The 19,582-nt window shown below is 51.1% G+C and overlaps 1 protein-coding gene across 3 annotated transcripts in view; it reads left to right on the top strand.

The window, feature by feature from the left end:
- The window catches only part of kcnh5b (potassium voltage-gated channel, subfamily H (eag-related), member 5b), a 550,001-nt gene that overhangs the window by 76,442 nt on the left and 453,977 nt on the right, over window positions 1-19,582 (top strand). For all 3 annotated transcript variants that reach the window (XM_072492080.1, XM_072492071.1, XM_072492088.1), the window contains exon 2: window positions 12,887-13,010. In XM_072492080.1, the coding sequence (XP_072348181.1) occupies window positions 12,887-13,010 (124 nt within the window). The remainder of the gene's footprint in view (window positions 1-12,886; window positions 13,011-19,582) is intronic.

The following is a 19,582-nucleotide window of genomic DNA, read 5'->3' as shown; positions in this document are numbered from 1 at the left end:
AAAAAGAATAAACTAGGCTGCCTGTGGTAGTGAGAGTTGAAAAAAGATCTGTTCTAGCAGTTACAATAGCAGTCTGGTGACATTACCACAAAGGTTACAATAATAGTATAATTAATTTGTGAAAGTTTTCCACGCCCAAATTTATTTCAGTCGTGGATCCTAAGTTCACAGTTTTCTCAAGAGGTTATTATAGTATTAATCAGGAGGTCTCATGGCTGCATCCCTTGAATGACACGATCTTCATTTTGGGGAGGACGGGTGCAGGATGGAGTATTATAGGGGCATCACGGTAGCACAAGTGGATAGCACTGTGGCTTCACAGCGCCAGGGTCCCAGGTTTGATTCCCCGCTGGGTCACTGTCTGTGTGGAGTCTGCACGTTCTCCCCGTGGTCTGTGTGGGTTTCCTCCGGGTGCTCCGGTTTCCTTGCACAGTCCCAAGACATGCAGATTAGGTGGATTGGCCATGATAAATTGCCCTTCGTGACCAAAAAGGTTAGGAGGGGTTATTGGGTTACGGGGATATGGTGGAAGTGAGGGCTTAAGTGGGTCGGTGCAGACTCGATGGGCCGAATGGCCTCCTTCTGCACTGTATGTTCTATGTTCTAGTGTTTTTTGATGTGGGGTTATGCATACAAATCTGTTTTGTAAGGGATTAAGTACTTCAAGTGATTTAAATGTTTTGAATGGGCTTTCTTGAATACAAATGTTTTTACAACATAATGATTTTATAATACAGTGAGAACTGAAGCAGACCATTTAAACAATCTGCCTTATCACTTGGATGTCCTTTTTACAGCCTCATATCTGCGCCCAGAGGCAGCAGATCTGACTCCATCCTGCACCCGTCCTCCCCAAAATGAAGATCGTGTCATTCAAGGGAATTTCTCTGGAGGCGGATGTAGCCGGGAGCCCTCCTGACTCAGGAGTAAAACTCTGGGCCTAAGGAATTGTACTATTTCCTGTGGTCCATACATTACTGTCAAAATAACAGTGAGGCTACTGGCGCTCCCTGTTATTTATGTGCAAAGACCATAACAACAGCAGACAGACATAAAATTAAACACAGAAATCCAAAAGTTGGTATTTTAGCTGAGCCGCTACATCATTAGTTTTGTGAAAACAGCATTTTGCCCTGGGTCACCACTAAAATGCACCGGGTGGCATAAAGATGCTGCACCTGCATAGTCGACATAAACTAATTTCACCACAGAAAGTTAGACCTGGTCTGAAGTGACACAAGGAGCCTATTTCGGAGCCATGCATATTTAATTAAACCATGGTTGGCTGTTAAAAATGCAGTGAACCTTCCTGGCACTGACAAATAAAGATTTAAAATGTGGACTCCCATTTCTTCAGAGTTTGTGATTTATAAATGGGAAATTTAAAATTAACAATTTTTTAAACTTTTCCTTTGTCTTTATCTCTCTCTTAATCCAATCTTTCATTCCCTCTCTTTCTTTCTATTTCCGTAGCAGATTTGACATTGGCTTCACCCACTCGAATTTTACACTTCTTTCTCAATCCTTTTCTTTAAATAAACATTTTATTGAGGTATTTTTGGTATAGTAACAACAACAAAATAATACATGAAACCATAAACATAGTGCAAAAACCATTTACCTCTCGGACAGGTCCCACCCTTATTGACCCCCTACTCTAATCTAAGCTACCCCCCCCCCCCCCCCCCCCCCCCCGCCCCCGGGTCTGCTGACGATTAATTTCCCGTAATGAAGTCGACGTACGGTTGCCACCTCCGGGTGAACCCTAACAGTGACCCTCTCAAGGCGAACTTGATTTTCTCCGAGCAAAGAAAGCTCGCCATGTCAGATAGCCAGGTCTCCGATTCGGGGGCTTTGAGTATCCGTCTCCGGACTACCAAGGAAGCAAAGGCCAGAACGTCTGCCTCTTTCTCCTCCTGGATTCCCGGGTCTTCTGACACCCCGAAAATCGTCACCTCTGGACTCAGCGCCACACTTTAACACCGTGGACATGACATCTGCAAACCCCTGCCAAAATCCCCTAGGCTTTGGATATGTCCAAAACATGTGGATATGGTTTGCCGTTCCTCCCGCACATTTTGCACACCTGTCCTCCACCCCAAAGAATCTGCTCATCCTGCCACTGTCATGTGAGCCCGGTGAACAACCTTAAATTGTATCAGGCTGAGCCTGGCACATGTTGCGGATGTGTTGACTCTACTCAATGCGTCCGCCCATAGACCATCCTCTATCTCTCCTCCCAGCTCCTCCTCCCACTTGCGCTTCAGCTCCTCCGTCTGCGTCTCCTCCGACCCCATAAGCTCCTTATCAATGTCAGAGACGCTCCCTTCTCCTACCCACCCTCTGGAAACTACGCTATCCTGAATCCCCCTTAGCGGTAGGAGCGGGAAGGTTGACCCCTGTTTACGAAGGAAGTCCCGCACCTGCAGATACCTGAATTTGTTTCCCCTCGCCAACCCAAAACTTTCCTCCAATGACCTCATACTTGGAAAGCTCCCCTCTATGAACATATCCCCCATCCTCTCAATCCTCGCTCTCCGCCATAACCGGAAACCCTCGTCCAGACTCCCCGGGGCAAACCGGTGATTATCACAGATTGGGGCCCGGACCAGTGCTCCCACTGCTCCCACATGCTGCCTCCACTGGCCCCAAACTCTCAGGGCCGCCACCACCACTGGACTAATGGAGTACCATGCCGGCGGGAACGGCAGAGGCGCAGTTACCAACGCCCTGAAACTGGTGCCCTTACATGAAGCCGCCTCCATACGCACCCATGCTGACCCCTCCCCCACCACCCACTTCCTGATCACGGCTATATTGGCCACCCAGTAATAGTTGCTAAAATTTGGCAGCGCCAGCCTGCCCTCTCCCCGACTCCGCTCAAGCATTACCTTCCTTACTCGCGGGGTCTTGCCCGCCCAGACGAAGCCTGTGATCACTCTGTTGACCCACTTAAAAAAGGACCGCGGATTAAAGATGGGGAAACATTGAAATACAAATAGGAATCTCGGGAGGACCGTCATCTTCACTGTTTGCACCCTCCCAGCCAGAGACAACGGAAGCGCGTCCCATCTCCGAAAATTGTCCTTCATTTGGTCCACCAGCCGGGCCAGATTCTATTTATGCAGCCGGTCCCATTCCAGCGCCACCTGGATGCCTAGGTTCCTAAAGCTTCCCTCTACTAATCTAAATGGCAGCTCTCCCAGTCGCCTCGCCTGTCCCCTCGCCTGGACCACAAACATCTCACTCTTTCCCATATTAAGCTAATACCCCGAAAACCGGCCAAATTCCCCGAGAGTCTTCATGATTTCATCCATCCCCTCTCTTGGGTCCGAAATGTACAGAAGGTCATCCACATGGAGCGAAACCCTGTGCTCCACCCCCCCCCCCCCCCCCCCGGACCAGTCCTCTCTAGCCCCTCGAGGCTCTCAGAGCAATTGCCAACGGCTCTATAGCCAGCCCAACAACAGTGGGGAGAGGGGGCATCCCTGTCTCGTCCCCCGGTGCAGTCTAAAATAGTCCGATGTTGTCCTATTCGTCCGTACACTTGCCACAGGAGCCTGATACAGCAACCTGACCCAGTCAATAAAGCCCCGCCCAAATCCGAACCGTCCCAGTACCTCCCACAGATAATCCCATTCTACCCGATCAAAAGCCTTTTCTGCATCCATGCGATCACTACCTCCACCTCCCTACCTTCCGGGGGCATCATGATCACATTTAACAGCCTTCTTACATTGGCCACTGATGTATTGGGTAAGCTGGGTCTGCGAGGACTGCGTTTACTGTAGCAGAGAGAGAGAGACAGGCTTCCAACACTTGAAGAAATGCAACTCGATTTTATTAAATCTCTTAACTATTAAACATGCTTGAACTGTGGGTTGACAGTATGCTGAGTTGACTGGAGACCTGAGGCTAACCTGACCAGACTATCTTACTGCCACATGGTGGATGTTCTAGTTGTTTTTTTTAAATAAATGTTTTATTAAAGTTTTTCCAAAGAGTGTTTTTACATAACAAAAATAGAAATACAGATGATAAAAAATAATAATCAACATATCCCTAAGCTTACAGTGAAACTACTTACACAACAGAAAAGTTTTTCCTTTTTTTTTAAAAACAGAACAAGGTGGGTTTTGTCTCCCTGTCCAACTCACATTATATCAACAGTACCCCCACCTGAACCCGCCCCCGCCCCCGGTTGCTGCTGCTGCTGCTGACACTTACTGCTCCCTAGAAAGTCAAGGAAAGGTTGCCTCCGCCGGGAAAACCCCATCAAAGACCCTCTCAAGGCGAACTTTATTCACTCCAGGCTGAGGAACCCCGCCATATCGCTAAGCCAGGTCTCCACATCCGGGGGTTTTGAGTCCCTCCACATTAGCAAGATCCGTCTCCAGGCTACCAGGGAGGCAAAGGCCAGTACCTCGGCCTCTTTTGCTTCCTGTACTCCCAGATCCTCCGACAGACTGCAAAAATGGCCGAACTAAAGCCCAGCCCCACCCACTCTCTGACATCACTGTTTTCTTAAAGGTACATTGCTTACACATCCATTTCTTAAAGGCACTCTTGCAGGACTACACATATCAGGAAAGGATTGACAAACTGCATTTTCTTTCCTCTTGAAAAAGACAGCTGAAGAATGATGGAAGTTTTGATAGAATTGATACAGAGAATGGCCATTGATATAAGGTAGTTGCCAAGAAATACAGTATGCAATTCTGAAGAAACTTCAACCAAATATTGCAAAGAATGTGGAAACCGCTCCCTGTTGCAGCAGATGAAATGAATCGAAAAGATGTATTTGAGGGTAAATTAGACAAGCATATGATGTGGAAGGGAATTGATGGTATGTTTAGATGACAAAAGAAGGGGGAGGCTCGAGAGGAGCATAAACAGCAGCATTGACTAGTTGGGCCAAATGTCCTGTTTCCATGCCTTGTATCCTGTCTAATTCCTGGACACCCTAAATATCGCTACTGTTGGACTCGCCTTCACCCGAGTGCCCAAAATCCTAGACATCACCCTCGCAAACCCCTGCCAGAATTCTTTAAGCGCCGGGCATGCCCAAAATATATGAGCATGGTTCGCCGGACTCCCTGCACATCTTGGGCACCTGTCCTCCACCCCAAAAAACTTACTCATTCTTGCTGCCGTTATATGCGCCCAATGCACCGCCTTAAACTGAATTAAACTGAGCCTGTCACATGATGAGGAGGAATTCACCCTGCCCAGGGCGTCAGCCCACAGGCCCTCATCCAGCTTCTCCTCCCACTTGCCCTTCAACTCCTCCACTGAGGCTTCCTCCACCTCCTGCAGCTCCTGATATATGTCCGACACTTTCCCCGCCCCTACCCAGATGCCAGACACCACTCTGTCCTGGATCCTACGTGGGGGCAGCAGCGGAAATGTCCCCACCTGTTTTCTAAGAAAGTCCCGAACCTGGAGGTACCTGAACGCATTCCCCGGGGGTAGGCCGAACCTCTCCTCCAGCGCCTGCATGCTAGGGAAAGTCCCGTCTATAAACAGGTCCCCCATCCTCCTAATACCAGCCTTGGTATCCCCCAGCCAACCTACCCAGAGCAAATCTGTGGTTATTCCGTATCAGGGTCCACAGCGAGGCCCCCTCCTCTCCCCTGTGTCTCCTCCACTGCCCCCAGATCCTCAATGCTGCCATCACCACCGGACTAGTGGTGTATCGCGCCGGCGAGAATGGCAGCGGAGCCGTAACAAATGCCCCATGACTGGTGCCTCTGCACGACACCGCCCCACGCCGCCCCCTCCTCCATCATTCAATTCCTGATCATGGCCACATTGGCCGCCCAGTAATAACCGCAGAAGTTCGGCAGAGCCAGTCCTCCCCGCCCTCCCCCCCGGCTGCGCTCCAAGAATACCCTTTTGACTCACGGGGTTTTATTCGCCCACACAAATCCCGCAACAATCCTATTCACCCGCTTGAAAAAGGACTTGGGGATGAAAATGGAGAGACACTGAAACACGAAGAGGAACCTGGGGAGAACCGTCATCTTCACAGTCTGCACCCGTCCTGCCAAGGAAAGCGGGAGCATATCCCACCTTTTAAACTCTCCCTCCATCTGCTCCACTAGCTGGGTTAAGTTGAGCCTGTGCAGGGCATCCCAGTCCCTGGCCACTTGTATCCCCAAGTACCGAAAGCTCCTCTCCACTATCCTGAGCGGGAGCTCCCTCAGTCTCTCCTCCTGGCCCCTACCGTGGACCATGAACAGCTAACTCTTCCCCACGTTCAACTTATACGCCGAGAACCTCCCGAAGTCCCCCAGGATCCGCATGACCACCCCCATCCCCTCTAAGGGTCCGAAATATACAACAGCAGGTCATCCGCGTAGAGGGAGACCCGGTGCTCCTCCCCTCCGCTCACCAGTCCCCTCCAATCCCCCGAAGTCCTGAGCACAATGGCCAACGGCTCGATTGCCAGGGCAAACAGCAACGGGGACAGGGGTCACCCCTGTCTCGTCCCCCGATGCAGCCTGAAATATTCCGACCTGAGCCTGTTTGTGGACACACTCGCTACAAGGGCCTGATACAGCAGCTTGACCCACCCAAATCCCTCCCCAAATCCAAACCTGCGTAGCGCCTCCCACAGATACTCCCACTCCACCCTGTCAAAGGCCTTCTCCGCATCCATTGCAGCCACCCCCCCTCCCCCTCCGAGGGCATCATGATAATATTCAGGAGCCTCCTCACATCCGCGTTCAGCTGCCTGCCCTTAACAAAACCCGTCTGGTCGTCCCCAATCACTCCCGGGACACAGTCCTCTTTCTGGTGGCCAGAATTTTTGCCAACAGCTTGGCATCCACGTTCAGGAGCGATATCGGCCTGTAGGACCCACACTGAAGTGGATCCTTCTCCTTCTTCAGGATAAGCGAGATCAATGCCTGTGACATTGTCGGAGGGAGGATCCCTTTCTCCTTTCCCTCATTGAAGGTTCTCATCAGGAGCGGGCTCAACAGCTCCGAGAACTTCTTATAAAATTCTACGGGGAAGCCGTCCGGGCCCGGCGCCTTGCCCATCTGCATGCCTGCCAGCCCCCTGACTACCTCCTCCAACCCAATCGGGGCGCCCAGTCCCTGCACCCGCTCTGCCTCCACCCTTGGGAACCTCAACCGGTCCATGAACCGCCTCATACCTTCCCCCTCCCCGGGGGGTTCCGACTTGTATAACCTTCCGTAGAACTCCCTGAAGACTTCATTGACCCTCACTGGGCTCAGCATCATGTTGCCTTCCCTATCCCGCTCTCCCCCAATCTCTCTGGCCGCCTCCCTCCTGCGCAGCTGGTGCGCCAGCATCCTACTCGCCTTCTCCCCATACTCATAAACTGCCCCCTTCGCTTTCCCCAGCTGTGCCTCCGCCTTCCCCGTGGACAGCAGGTCAAACTCCGCCTGTAATTTCCGGCGCTCGTTCAACAGCCCCCCCTCTGGGGCCTCCGCGTACCTCCTGTCTACCCTGAGTATCTCTCCCACCAGCCTCTCTCTCTCCGCTCTCTCCTTCTCTCTATGGGACCCAATGGAGATTAACTCTGCCCTAATGACCGCCTTCAGAGCCTCCCAAACCACTGCCACCATCACCTATCCTGTGTCATTCGCTCCCACATAATTCTCAATACTCCTCCTTATCCGCCCGCACACCTCTTCGTCCGCCAGCAGCCCCACATCCAGTCGCCAGAGAGGGCGCTGACCCCATTCCGCCCCCAGTCGCAGGTCGCCGCCGGCCTCTTTCCCGTTCTGGACTTGGAACGATCCAAGCTCGGATCCAAGACCGTATTAAAGTCGCCTCCCATAATCAGGTGACTTCTCTCCAAGTCCGGGATCCTACCCAACACGCACCTCATAAAGTCCGCATCGTCCCAGTTCGGGGCATATACATTCACGAACACCACCCGGGCCCCCTGCAGCTTGCCACTCACCATTATATACCTGCCCACCTTATCCGCCACGATGCTCCCTGCCTCAAATGTCACTCGTTTACTGACCGAAATAGCCACTCCTCTGATCTTTGAGTCTAACCCCGAGTGAAACACCTGTCCCACCCATCCTTTCCTTAGCCTCGTCTGGTCCGCGAGGTTTAAGTGCGTCTCTTGCAACATGGCCACGTCCGCCTTCAACCCCTTTAAATGCGAGAACACGCGGGGCCGCTTGACCGGCCCATTCAGGCCCCTCACGTTCCACGTGATCAGCCTGGTTTGGCGGGGGGGGGGGTAACCACCCACCCATCCCGCCGACTAGCTATCTCCCTTTTTCGGCCAACCGCGTGCCCCTGCCTCCCTCCTCCAGCTCTCCCCCGGCGGCCCCCTCGCCCGACTCTCCATCCATACCCCTCACCTGGCTCCCCTTCAGTCAGCAAAGCAGCATCCCCCCCCCCCCCCCCCCCCGCCCCCCCCCCCCCCCCCCCTTGCCAAGCATCCGCTTAGCTCTGGTTTCCCCCCCATTGTGCTTCCGTGAGTCAGCTCACCCATGCTGACCCCGGCCGCTCCCGCCTCTACATACCGACCCTTAACTTGTTGCCTCCTTCGGGCCGCCCCCCCTCCCCCCCCTGCAGGGTAGAGGGGTAAGTGCCATCTGGGACCTCCCCGTGCGCCGGACAGCCCGTCCCGGGTGTATCCCACACCCTAGCACCGCACACCTGGAAAACAAAACACCTGGAAAACAAGCAAAACAAACAACAGAACCCCCAACCAAACTAGGGTAGACATGCCCATAAACTTATGCTTTACCCGCCGTCCTCCCCTCGATCCCTCCCCACCCGCACATTTCACTCCTATACAGCAGTCCCTTAGTTCAGGTCCAGCTCCTCCTGCCTGATGAACGACCACGCCTTGTCTGGGGTATCAAAATAGTGGTGCCTGTCCTGGTATGTTACCCACAGTCTCGCTGGGTGCAGGAGCCCAAACTTTACCCCTTTACCGTGGAGGACCGCCTTCGCCCGGTTAAAACCTGCACGCCTCCTCGTCAGCTCAGCTCCCAGGTCTGGGTAAATTTGGATCTCGCCATTCTCCCACTTACTGCTCCGCTCTTTCTTCGCCCACCGTAGGACTCGCTCCCGGTCTGCCAAGCGCTGAAACCGTATCACCATCGCCATCGGTGGATCGTTTACCCTCGACTTTCTGGCGAGAACCCTGTATGCCCCATCCAGCTCCAAGGGCTGCAGGAAGGCCCCCACGCCCATCAGCGTCCTCAACATTGTGGCCACGTACTTGCTCGCGACCGCCCCCTCCGTTCCTTCAGGAAGGCCCAGGATCCGCAGATTGTGGCTCCGAGACCTGCACTCAAGGTCATCCAGCCTCTCCTGCCATCTCTTATGGAGCGCCTCATGCGCCTCCACTTTCACCGCCAGGCCCAGGACCGCGTCCTCGTTCTCCGCCACCTTCCTCCTCACCTCCTTGATCTCCTTCTCCTGCGCCTTCTGGGTCACCACAATTCTCTCCATGGAGGCCAGCATCTCCGTTTTCAGCTCCATGAAGCAGTTTTTCAGGAGCTCCTGCTGTTCTCTGGCCCACTGGGCCCACACCTCCCGATCCTCTCCGGCCGCCATTTTGTCCACCCGGACCTTCTCGACCTTCTTCCCGGGGTCGCGCGTCTGCCGGCTCCGCTCCTGATCCTCTCCATCCACCAGCGAGGGGGGGGCTCTCCCACGTCTTTTCCCACGCCGGTCCCTCCTGTTAACTGCCGCCGCCGCTCCTTTTAGCGGCCCGAAACACCGATCCCGGCGGGAGCTGTCGTTCGCGTGACCTATCAGGTCATGGCCGCTACCGGAAGTCGATGTTCTAGTTGTTGCTCACAGGCTCTGACTGTCTCAGAGGCTGCCTCCCAAGAGAACGGGAAAACTAGTGCCCCCTGGTTATATAGTAGCCGTGTCCTGTCTGGTGATTGGCTGCTGTGTACTGTATGCTCATTGGTCATCCTTTGTGTCATTCACTGTCTGTCTGTGCACCATCATATACTTGTGTGTATATTATGACAGCCACCAACTGCCTGCCCTTAACAAACCCTGTCTGGTCCTCCCCAATAACGTCCGGAACACAATCCTCGATCCTGGAGGACAAGATTTTGGCCAGCAACTCTGCATCTACATTCAACAGGGCGATTGGCCTGTAGGACCCACACAGCTCCGGGTTCTTGTCCTGCTTAAGAATCAGTGAAATCGTTGCCTGTGACCTCGTCGGGGGCAACACCCTTCTTTCCCTTGCCTCATTGAACATCCTCAACAACACCGGCCCCAACATCCCCGAGAACGTTTTATAGAACTCCACTGGGTACCCGTCCGGACCCGGGGCCTTATCCGCCTGCATGGCCTTCAAGCCCTCCACTATCTCTTCCAGCCCAATTGGGGCCCGCGACCCTTCTACCTGCTCCCTGTCCACCTTTGGGAAATTCAGACCCTCCGAGAAGTGCCTCATCCCCTCCAGCCCCGTAGGGGGTTACGACCTGTACAGCCAGCTGTAGAAATCCCTAAACGCCTTATTCACCCCTACTGAATCACCAACCAGGTTCCCATCTTCATCTTTTACTTTCCCTATCTCCCCAGCTGCCTCCCTCTTCCTAAGCTGCTGTGCAAGCATTCTGCTGGCCTTCTCTCCACGTTCATAGATCGCCCCCCTCACCTTTCTCAGCTGATCCACTGCCCTCCCTGTGGTCAGCAAGCTAAACTCCACCTGTAACCTCCGCCGTTCCCATAAAAGCCCTGCCTCTGGGGTCTCCGCATACCTCCTATCAATCTGTAGTATCTCCTTAACCAGTCGGTCCGTCTCTTCCCTGTCCAACCTCTCCCTATGGACCCGAATCGAGATCAGCTCCCCCCTGACCACCGCCTTCAGTGCTTCCCACACCACCGCTGCTGAAATTTCCCCCGTGACATTGACCTGCAGGTAGCTCTGAATACATTTCCTCAGCCGCTCACACATCCCTTCATCCGCCAAAAGTCCCACATCCAACCTCCAGTGCGGGCGCTGGTTACTGTCTTTACTACCCTGCAGGTCAACCCAGTGCGGAACATGGTCCGAGATGGTAATCACCGAGTACCCCGTGTCCACCACCCCAGCCAGCAAAGCCCTGCTCAAAATAAATAAATCAAACCGGGAATACACTTTATGCACGTGTGCCTTCTCGGTCCTTGAACTGTTTGTTCATCCATCTTTCAATCTGATTGTTTAAGTACGATGTGGAAGCATGATCCTGGCTTGAGACAATTCACACCCCTTTAACCTATGAAATGAAATGAAAATCGTTTATTGTCACAAGTAGGCTTCAAATGAAGTTACTGTGAAAAGCCCCTAGTCGCCACATTCCGGCGCCTGTTCGGGAAGGCTGGTACGGGAATTGAACCGTGCTGCTGGCCTGCCTTGGTCTGCTTTCAAAGCCAGCGATTTAGCCCAGTGTCCTAAACCATGTGATTATCCCTCTCTTCAGTCGCACCGTCTGGACATGTAAAGACTTAATTACCTGCAAAGGCTTGCATTCATAGTATCATCTTGCACTATTGGCTTTGTCTATCTATGCTGTGTTTGTGTAACCTACCTCTTAACTTACGTGATGAAGGAGCTATGCTCCGAAAGCTCGAGATACCAAATAAACCTGCTGGACTTTAACCTGGTGTTGTAAGACTTCTCATTGTTTAAGTAGATGCACAATTGGTTCCCCTGTTCCTTCGGGCACTAGATGCTTGATTTGCTTTGTGTTTTCAATTTGCACTTCCAGCAACCTGTGGTGCAAAATATTGTTAAGATTGAAGGGGAAGGGCGAATCCTACGAGTGATGCAGCTGGAATCACTCCTACAGAAAATTATTGCTCAATAACAACTTTGCGAATAGTTTTGACAAACTTCAAAGGACTTCATTCGGGCGTCTTGGCCAATATTTATTTCTGAACTAACATCACTGAGCAAGTTATCTGACAATCATCATGTTTTCTTCTGGGATGTTGCAAAATTGGCTGCCGCAATTCTGACATTACGACAGTGACTGCTCTTTAAAAAAAAAGTAATTCATTGCTCTAAAGTACTTTGGACCATTCTGAAATTGTTAACGGTCCTGATTAAATGCAAGACTTTTGTTTTTAAGACTGTCAGTGAGTTTGTGAACGGAATAACAGCAACGAGTGAACGGAATCTCTTTGATACTCCTAGGCCCAATTTTATACTGTGTTATTACCAAATTATCCTGCTATCAAGAGAATTAGAACTATAGCCCTTGAACACTTCTAGAGCAGATTACTGCTAATCAGGACGAGCTTGCATGTTGTTTGCAGGCTGTGTTTTGCACACCAGGTGGGAGTCCCTATTGAGATGGTACTACATCAGTAAAATGTTACACTAAATACGTATTTTCTGTATTTGGTTTAATGATGATAAAGGGAAAGGCATATATAAAAAATAGGTTACTTGATCACTGCCAGTTTGACTATTATCTGTGTTGACTGTACATTACCTATGGTGGAAAAATCCCAATTTGGTTGCAGCTAACTTAATCATGTAGAGCGCGAATCTTTGTGTGACTTAATCAAATTATAAGTTCACATAATGTGGACATTGTGGCTTTATTTTTACACAGGTGAATAATAATTTTACTGTGAATCATAGAATCCCTATAGCACAGAAGGAGGCCATTCGGCCCATCTAGTCTGCACTGACCCTCTGAAAGAGCACCCAACCTAGGCCCACTCCTCCACCCTATCCCTGGTACCCCACCTAACCTGCACATCCCTGGACACTAAGGAGCAATTTTAGCATGGCCAATCCACCTGACCTGCACATCTTTGGACATAAATATTTACATCCAAATGTAGCCCTCAAATGCAGTTCTGGATGGCACACTGCACTGTCCTATTTTAACCTGTTATTCTTTGCTTCCCTTTGTAGAGACAAGCTTCTTACTTGGAAATGCCCAGATTGTAGACTGGCCAGTAGTTTACAGTAATGATGGATTTTGCAAGTTATCTGGATACCATCGGGCTGAAGTAATGCAGAAAAGCAGTACCTGCAGGTAAGTGGAATATTTTTTACTGTTTAATTATGTCACAGTTGCACAGGCACACTCAATAACGGTGTGCTGCTTACCAATGTTTGACTCAGATTACTTTTTTAACGGAAGCGAACTGATGGGTTTGCACATGAGTTACTTTCAGTTGGTGGAACTGAAAGCCAGACTGCAGAATTCCCCCCAAAAGGACTTGAGCTGCCAGAAGATGCAAAACCATGATCCTATCAAATGGTGGAGCAGGCTTGAGGAGCCTAATAGCATACTCCTCCACCTACTTGATATGTTCGCCTGGGAAGCATTCTCAATTCAATGATACAGCTCCACATGCATGACTTTATAGTGTTATTTTACTAGCCTCGTGCTGCTGCTGCTACCGTGGCAGCTTAGAAGGGCAAACGCATTAAAATATTTTCCACTTGGCAAATCCCTTTGTGGTGTTCTTTGTGATTCTTGTTCTCAGGATGGATGTTGTAGAGTTCACAAAAAAAACATAGAAGCTAAGTTCATTAACGAAGCTAACATTTATTTTCACGACTAATTAAAGCTCGACCACTTACTCCTATAGTAAACAATAATCCAGTGAAAATCGCTTATTGTCACAAGTAGGCTTCAAATGAAGTTACTGTGAAAAGCCCCTAGTCGCCACATTCCGCCACCTGTTCGGGGCGGCTGGTATGGGAATTCAACTGTGCTGCTGGCCTGCCTTGGTCTGCTTTCAAAGCCAGCGATTTAGCCCTGAGCTAAACCAACCCAGTAGTAATCTACAATCTACACTACTAGCACTAGTCTCTACACTCTATCTATAACTGTACTCTGATCTCTCTCACTGCTCCAATGCTCTCCCCTCCAGCCTTCTCCCAGAAGCTGTGAGTCAGTGCTTTATATAGCTCTGCATCTAGCTCCATCAAATGGTTAATTATGATATGATATTAACCCTTTGTATTCTGAACATTTCCCACAATGTCACACCCTTAGAGGCAAATTATAACAACATTGGCGAGGACGGTAAACTATAAAATAGCAATCCACGAAAGTGGGCTGAGAAATGAAGATACTCAAGGAGGATGAACTGTATCAAAGGCAAGAGAGTGGTTGAGATAGATGAAGAGAATTATTGAGCTGTGGCTACAGTTACTCATGTATTTTTTTCAACTTTGGCCTGTTCGCTTCAGTGCTATGGGTGGGGCGAAAGCCTTGATTGGAGGACCTCAAACATTTTAATACTGGGATATTAGTGGGAGAAAAGAAAATTTAAAGATGGCAGGGGTAACTTTGAACTTCACAACCTGGCCAGGAGTCAGGCAGAATCCCAGTCTCTCAAGAACTGGCCCTATTTTTGTTCCATTGATTCCTAAGCTGCATCATTATATGCATTAAGCTGCTTTGCTTCTTAAAATTATTTTAAAAATTAATTGGAATATTAAAGTTTACTGTTGCTGGATTTCATCTATTTGATTTTGAATAATTGGGTGTAATTTTCCCATATTTTTTCAGAACGCCACTGACTGAAACCTGGCGTGTAGCTCTGCACCTTCACAGCCGAGTTTTAGTCCAGATCTTGAGCTTCTCTGAAAAATGAAATCCAGGGGGAATGGTTTACGCCGTCTCTGTGGCAGGGCAGAGCCCGATAGAGCCGGCGAGGCCGGCTCCGCATAGATCGGGCGCCCCTTAAAAAGGGCTCCCCTACCCCACAACAACATCGGGGGCTCTCCCCCACCGCCATCAGTATCGGGGCTCTTACCCTCTCCCCTCCACCGCCACCATCAGCATCAGGGGCTACCACCCCACCCATCACAAGCTCCAGCATCGGTGCATCACAGGAACTGATGCAATATCGCGTGATTCGGCTGTCTTGTGCAGCCTTGTGGAATACGTGAGCCAGCAGCCAAATGCACCTCAATACAGACCTCTACAGACTCACTGTATACTCTTTATTCGTCATACAATACCAAGAATATTATATGGTGGCAAGAATAATTATGGAGACATCCCTACCATTGCCAGAAAGTTTCAAGAAGGTCACAACACCAAACAGAAGCCTGGTTGAACAGGTATTGGAGACTTGCTAAATATTGAACTACATTGGGCCTCGCTACAAAGGGGAGCAGGTCATTATGCTGTTATATGTGACTGTGCAGACAATATTCTTGTCAGGCAGGTTATCGATGAGGAGAAAGCCTCGTATTAGGAAATCAAGGCATTTCATACATACTGCAACGCTGAAAAAGTACACCATTATTGAGCGGGCTAAACTTGACAAACGTACCCAACGTCAAGAGGAAAGTGTTGATGCATTAATAAATAACTTTTGCGGTTGAGAGATGACCCAGCCTTAGCAAAGACAATCCAACTGAGCAGACAGGCCAGGAAACAGAACTGAGCTGTGGTTCAAAGTGACAGGGACAGCCTTACCTTAAAAGCAGCTGACTCAGTAGAGTATGTCAAATATTAAAAAAAGGAAAAGAATCCATCAACAGTCCCAGTTAGCTGTAATTGGTGTGGCATAGAAAACACAGGGGTCAAAATTTCCCTGACAAAGAGGCAAATTACATATTTTGCAGAAAGAGGGACACTTCCAGACTATGTACTGTAATAAGAAGCCTGGATCAAATATGCACAGAAGCCTTCAAAAGATGGAATGATCCATGTTATGGGTGCGTGGGATGCGGGTTAGTGCCAGGGGCACGGTGCTGCCTTCTCACCCTGGCCGCCCTGTGTTCAGTTTCTTCAGGCGCCGCTGGCCGCTCCGGACCACATTGCCCACGGTGCAGACTGCCTCTGCTAGCTGCGCCCAGGCATGACGAATGGCGGCGGCTGGCAGCCTCCATCCCGGGCCGGGGCACGGGGCCATCTGCCTCTCCTCCACCGCACCCAGGAAGGTCTCCAGCTCGGCATCGGTGAAGCGTGGAGTTGCTCTCCTTGCTGCCATCTTGTTGGCAGGGATAGTGTGTGTGGGGTTTTCGAAGTGTATCTGCGGCTGCAGCTTGTCAGCCTCCTGAGTGTCAATTGCTAAACTGGCGAATCCGGCCCCGCTTCTCATTGGAATCGATTGTGTTCCATGTGCAGCCGGTGCTCGCCCATTAACATCGCTGACTTGGTCCAGGTGTGGCGCCAGTTTTGCTGTCGTGGAACTCCACAAATTCGACGCCGACATCAACACCTAGAGCTGGATTCGCCGATTCTGTCACTTTGTCTGCAGGATCCTACTGGTCTTATGACCAAAAAGTCGGCGCCCCCCCCCCGCACCAATACTTCACCTGGTGGGGGGCTAGCCACCTAAAGCCCCTGGCATTACCTGCTGATATGGACGCAGAATGGCCGGATCAGTGGCTGCTCATACGCACGGCGGTGGCCTGCAGCAGCCGCACCGTACAACATGGCTTACCCGGCCTGCCAAAACCTGCTCCCCGGTAACCTTCCTCGCCACCCCCCGGATCACCCCCCACTAGTGCCTCCAGCCCCCGCGGAAGCCCCCCCCCACCCCCCGCAAGTGGAACGGGTCCCCCACCACTGTGGTGGCACTGGGCACAGTCCGCAGCCGCCACGCGAGGTCCCTGAAAAGTGAGAGCACACGCGACCGCCGCCACCTGGGACTCGGCCCATTGGGAGCAGAGCATCGGGGGAGGGCCTCAGGTGGCGTCCTGAGGCCGTCCTGGCGTCGTGCGGCATACTCCCCGAGTACGCCTTTTTTGAGGGGGCGGAGCATTGGAAAAAAAGCGCCGCCACCGATTCCGGTGTAAAAATGGATTCTCCGACCGACCGCCGAACGCGATTTTGGCGTCGCCGATCGGAGAATCCCGCCCTTAGTCTCAGAAACAGAGAATCCCGCCCATTGTCTCAGAAACAGAGAATCTAGCCCCTTATATTTTATTCAGTGTGCCCTAGAGCGACCCACTATCATCGTTGCAGATGCATCTTCTACAGGACTAGGAGCTGTAAGCTTTCAGATGCAGATGATTGGAAAACACAGACCATTTACTATGGAGACTAAACAGATAGGCAGTGATAAAGAAAGAAGCACTAGCTGCTACTGGACTTGCGAGAAGTTCACAGATCTTGGACTCCACCTGTAGATAGACCACAAGTCCTTGTTGAAAAGGTGGAAACCATTGCATCAACCACACCCGCAACTCTACCAGCAACAACTCAGTGACTGAATGAAATCAGAGATGCACAGAAATTTGTTGAACAATGTGCTCAGGTTAGAGAGCACTGTGTCAAAAGATGGCCAGCATATATGCCACACAATCCAATTCTCAGACAGTATTGTGAACAGAGGGGACACCTCAGTGTAGGTGATGATTGACTAATTTATGAAGTGTAGTGGTCATTCTGAGAATTCCGAGACTTGAGCGTTTGCACCAAGGACATTTGGGCATCACAAAATGTTGAACCAGGGTAAGATATTCTGATTGGTAGCGTGGGGCGGAATTGTCTGATATTTTCTCGAAGTGTCAGATGCAGGTGGGAAAACCATGTTCAGCCTCTTTAGCAATTTTTGTCCCCCACGTGTTTCACGCTACGCTTGTGGCGGCTTTCCTCTGATTCTGTCACCCTGGAGAAACCCAGTGGGGCGCTCCTTTTAAATGCCTCCCCAGCACTTGTTCCAAGTCCAGTCCGGGGGATGGCTGATAGGAAGACAGCACCATGATTCACGGAGGGAGCCCTCACCAAACGTATGGATGGTGACGAGCAGAGGCGTGACATCCTGTACCCGCGATCGGCCAGATGTCCAGCAAGCAAGGTTACTAGCCCTGCCTGGGAGGCTGGAAGGCTGTGGCAGAGGTGATGAGCGCCAGCTCGCTCCATAAGAAGACTGGGTACAGTCCTGTGGAATCATTCATCTACCCAACCTAACTGGGCAGAGATGCTGTATTGATCCACCAATCCAGATGACAACCTGACTGGTGAACCCAAGCCATCTGCCAATTCCCCGCCTGCCCAGCAGAGCCTGAGAAACCAGTCATAGGACTCAAACCCCAGGCCCCTTCAAAAAGCCCCGAAGCGTGGTACATTGGCGAGACCATGCAGACGCTGCGACAATGGATGAATGGACAGGAATGTTCCCTTCCAGTCGGGGAACACTTCAGCAGTCAAGAGCATTCAGCCCCTAATCTTCGGGTAAGCGTTCTCCAAGGCGGCCTTCAGGACGCGCGGCAACGCAGAATCGCCGAACAGAAACCTATAGCGAAGTTCCGCACACATGAGTACGGCCTCAACCGGGACCTTGGATTCATGCCACATTACATTCACCCCCCCACCATCTGGCCTGGGCTTGCAAAATCCTACCAACTGTCCTGGCTTGAGACAATTCACACCTCTTTAACCTGGAGTTACCCCTATCTCCAGTCGCTCCATCTGGACCTGTAAAGACTTAATTACCTGCAAAGACTTGCATTCAAAGTATCGTCTTGTATCTTTGACTTTGCCGATATATATGTTTTTGGAACCCACCTCTTCATTCACCTGAGGAAGGAGCAGTGCTCCGAAAGCTAGTGACTCGAAACAAACTGTTGGACTTTAACCTGGTGTTGTAAGACTTCTTAATGCCCTTCAAAAAGAGAAGTGGATCTGTTCTAATAGACTTGCGATAAGCCACAATTATCTTTATAAGAAGGGGGGAGGAAAGAAGAGGAGCTAAGAGAGGAAAACAGGATTGCAACGCACCACAGTTTAAAGGTTGTGGTTTGTTTGATCTTCGCATTATAGGAATGGAAGGCAAATACAATTGGCCAATTCTAAAGAATATGCTGATCAGATACTGTGGGCGAGATCTACCAGCTGCGTGCGCCCAAAATGCAGCACGGCGCGGCTGATAGATGCCGGGAGATTCCCTCTTCTGGGATCTACCTGGCTCGCCATGCTTCACGAGATTTAACGCGAGACGTCGCAATGTGAATCCTGCCCATTGTGGCGGGATCCCTTTCTGGCAAATCTGCATATTAGACTGAGACAGCTAGTCTCACTCTAATCTATACTCCCGAGATCTACCCAAGGCATTGGACCTAGCCCCCTCTCCTTGAAGACCTCACGCAAGCGCCGTTCAATGCTGGTCTCCATGAACCAGACCAGACAGAATGGAACTTGTGGGCGTCTCCCAGGCGACTGGAGGGATCCAGGTGCTTCCCCTCTGAGCAGGGGGGCACGCTTGCACTGCTGGTGACACCTGGGCACCCTGGCAGTGCCACCTGGGTGCCAGCTCAACACTGCCCAGGAGGTGGTGCCAGGCTGGTGGTGCCAAGCTGGCATTTTTCACACGATGGGGATCGAGCCGGGCAGTGCACTGTGTAGGTGGGGGTTGACAGATCCGTCCCAATCTCTCCCTGCACTGAGGAATTCCAGCGAGTGGACCTCCTCAGTGGAGAAAACAGGACTATGTATGGCCTTGGCCCCACGTTCCCCACTGAGGCCCCCGATCTATCCGAGTGGCCGTTCGATAGAGTGGTGTTTCTCGATGCTCCGAGTGCCGGGAATCGCGCTGCCATGGGACTCTGTTCTCATTTGGTAGATCACGTCTTGTATTTATCACCACAGAGTGAAGCAACATCACATTATTAGCCATGGAAGATGAGAGC

The sequence above is a fragment of the Scyliorhinus torazame genome, chromosome 2, assembly GCF_047496885.1.
Source record: "Scyliorhinus torazame isolate Kashiwa2021f chromosome 2, sScyTor2.1, whole genome shotgun sequence".
NCBI lineage: Eukaryota > Metazoa > Chordata > Chondrichthyes > Carcharhiniformes > Scyliorhinidae > Scyliorhinus > Scyliorhinus torazame.
This window is presented reverse-complemented; position numbering and strand designations above follow the sequence as displayed.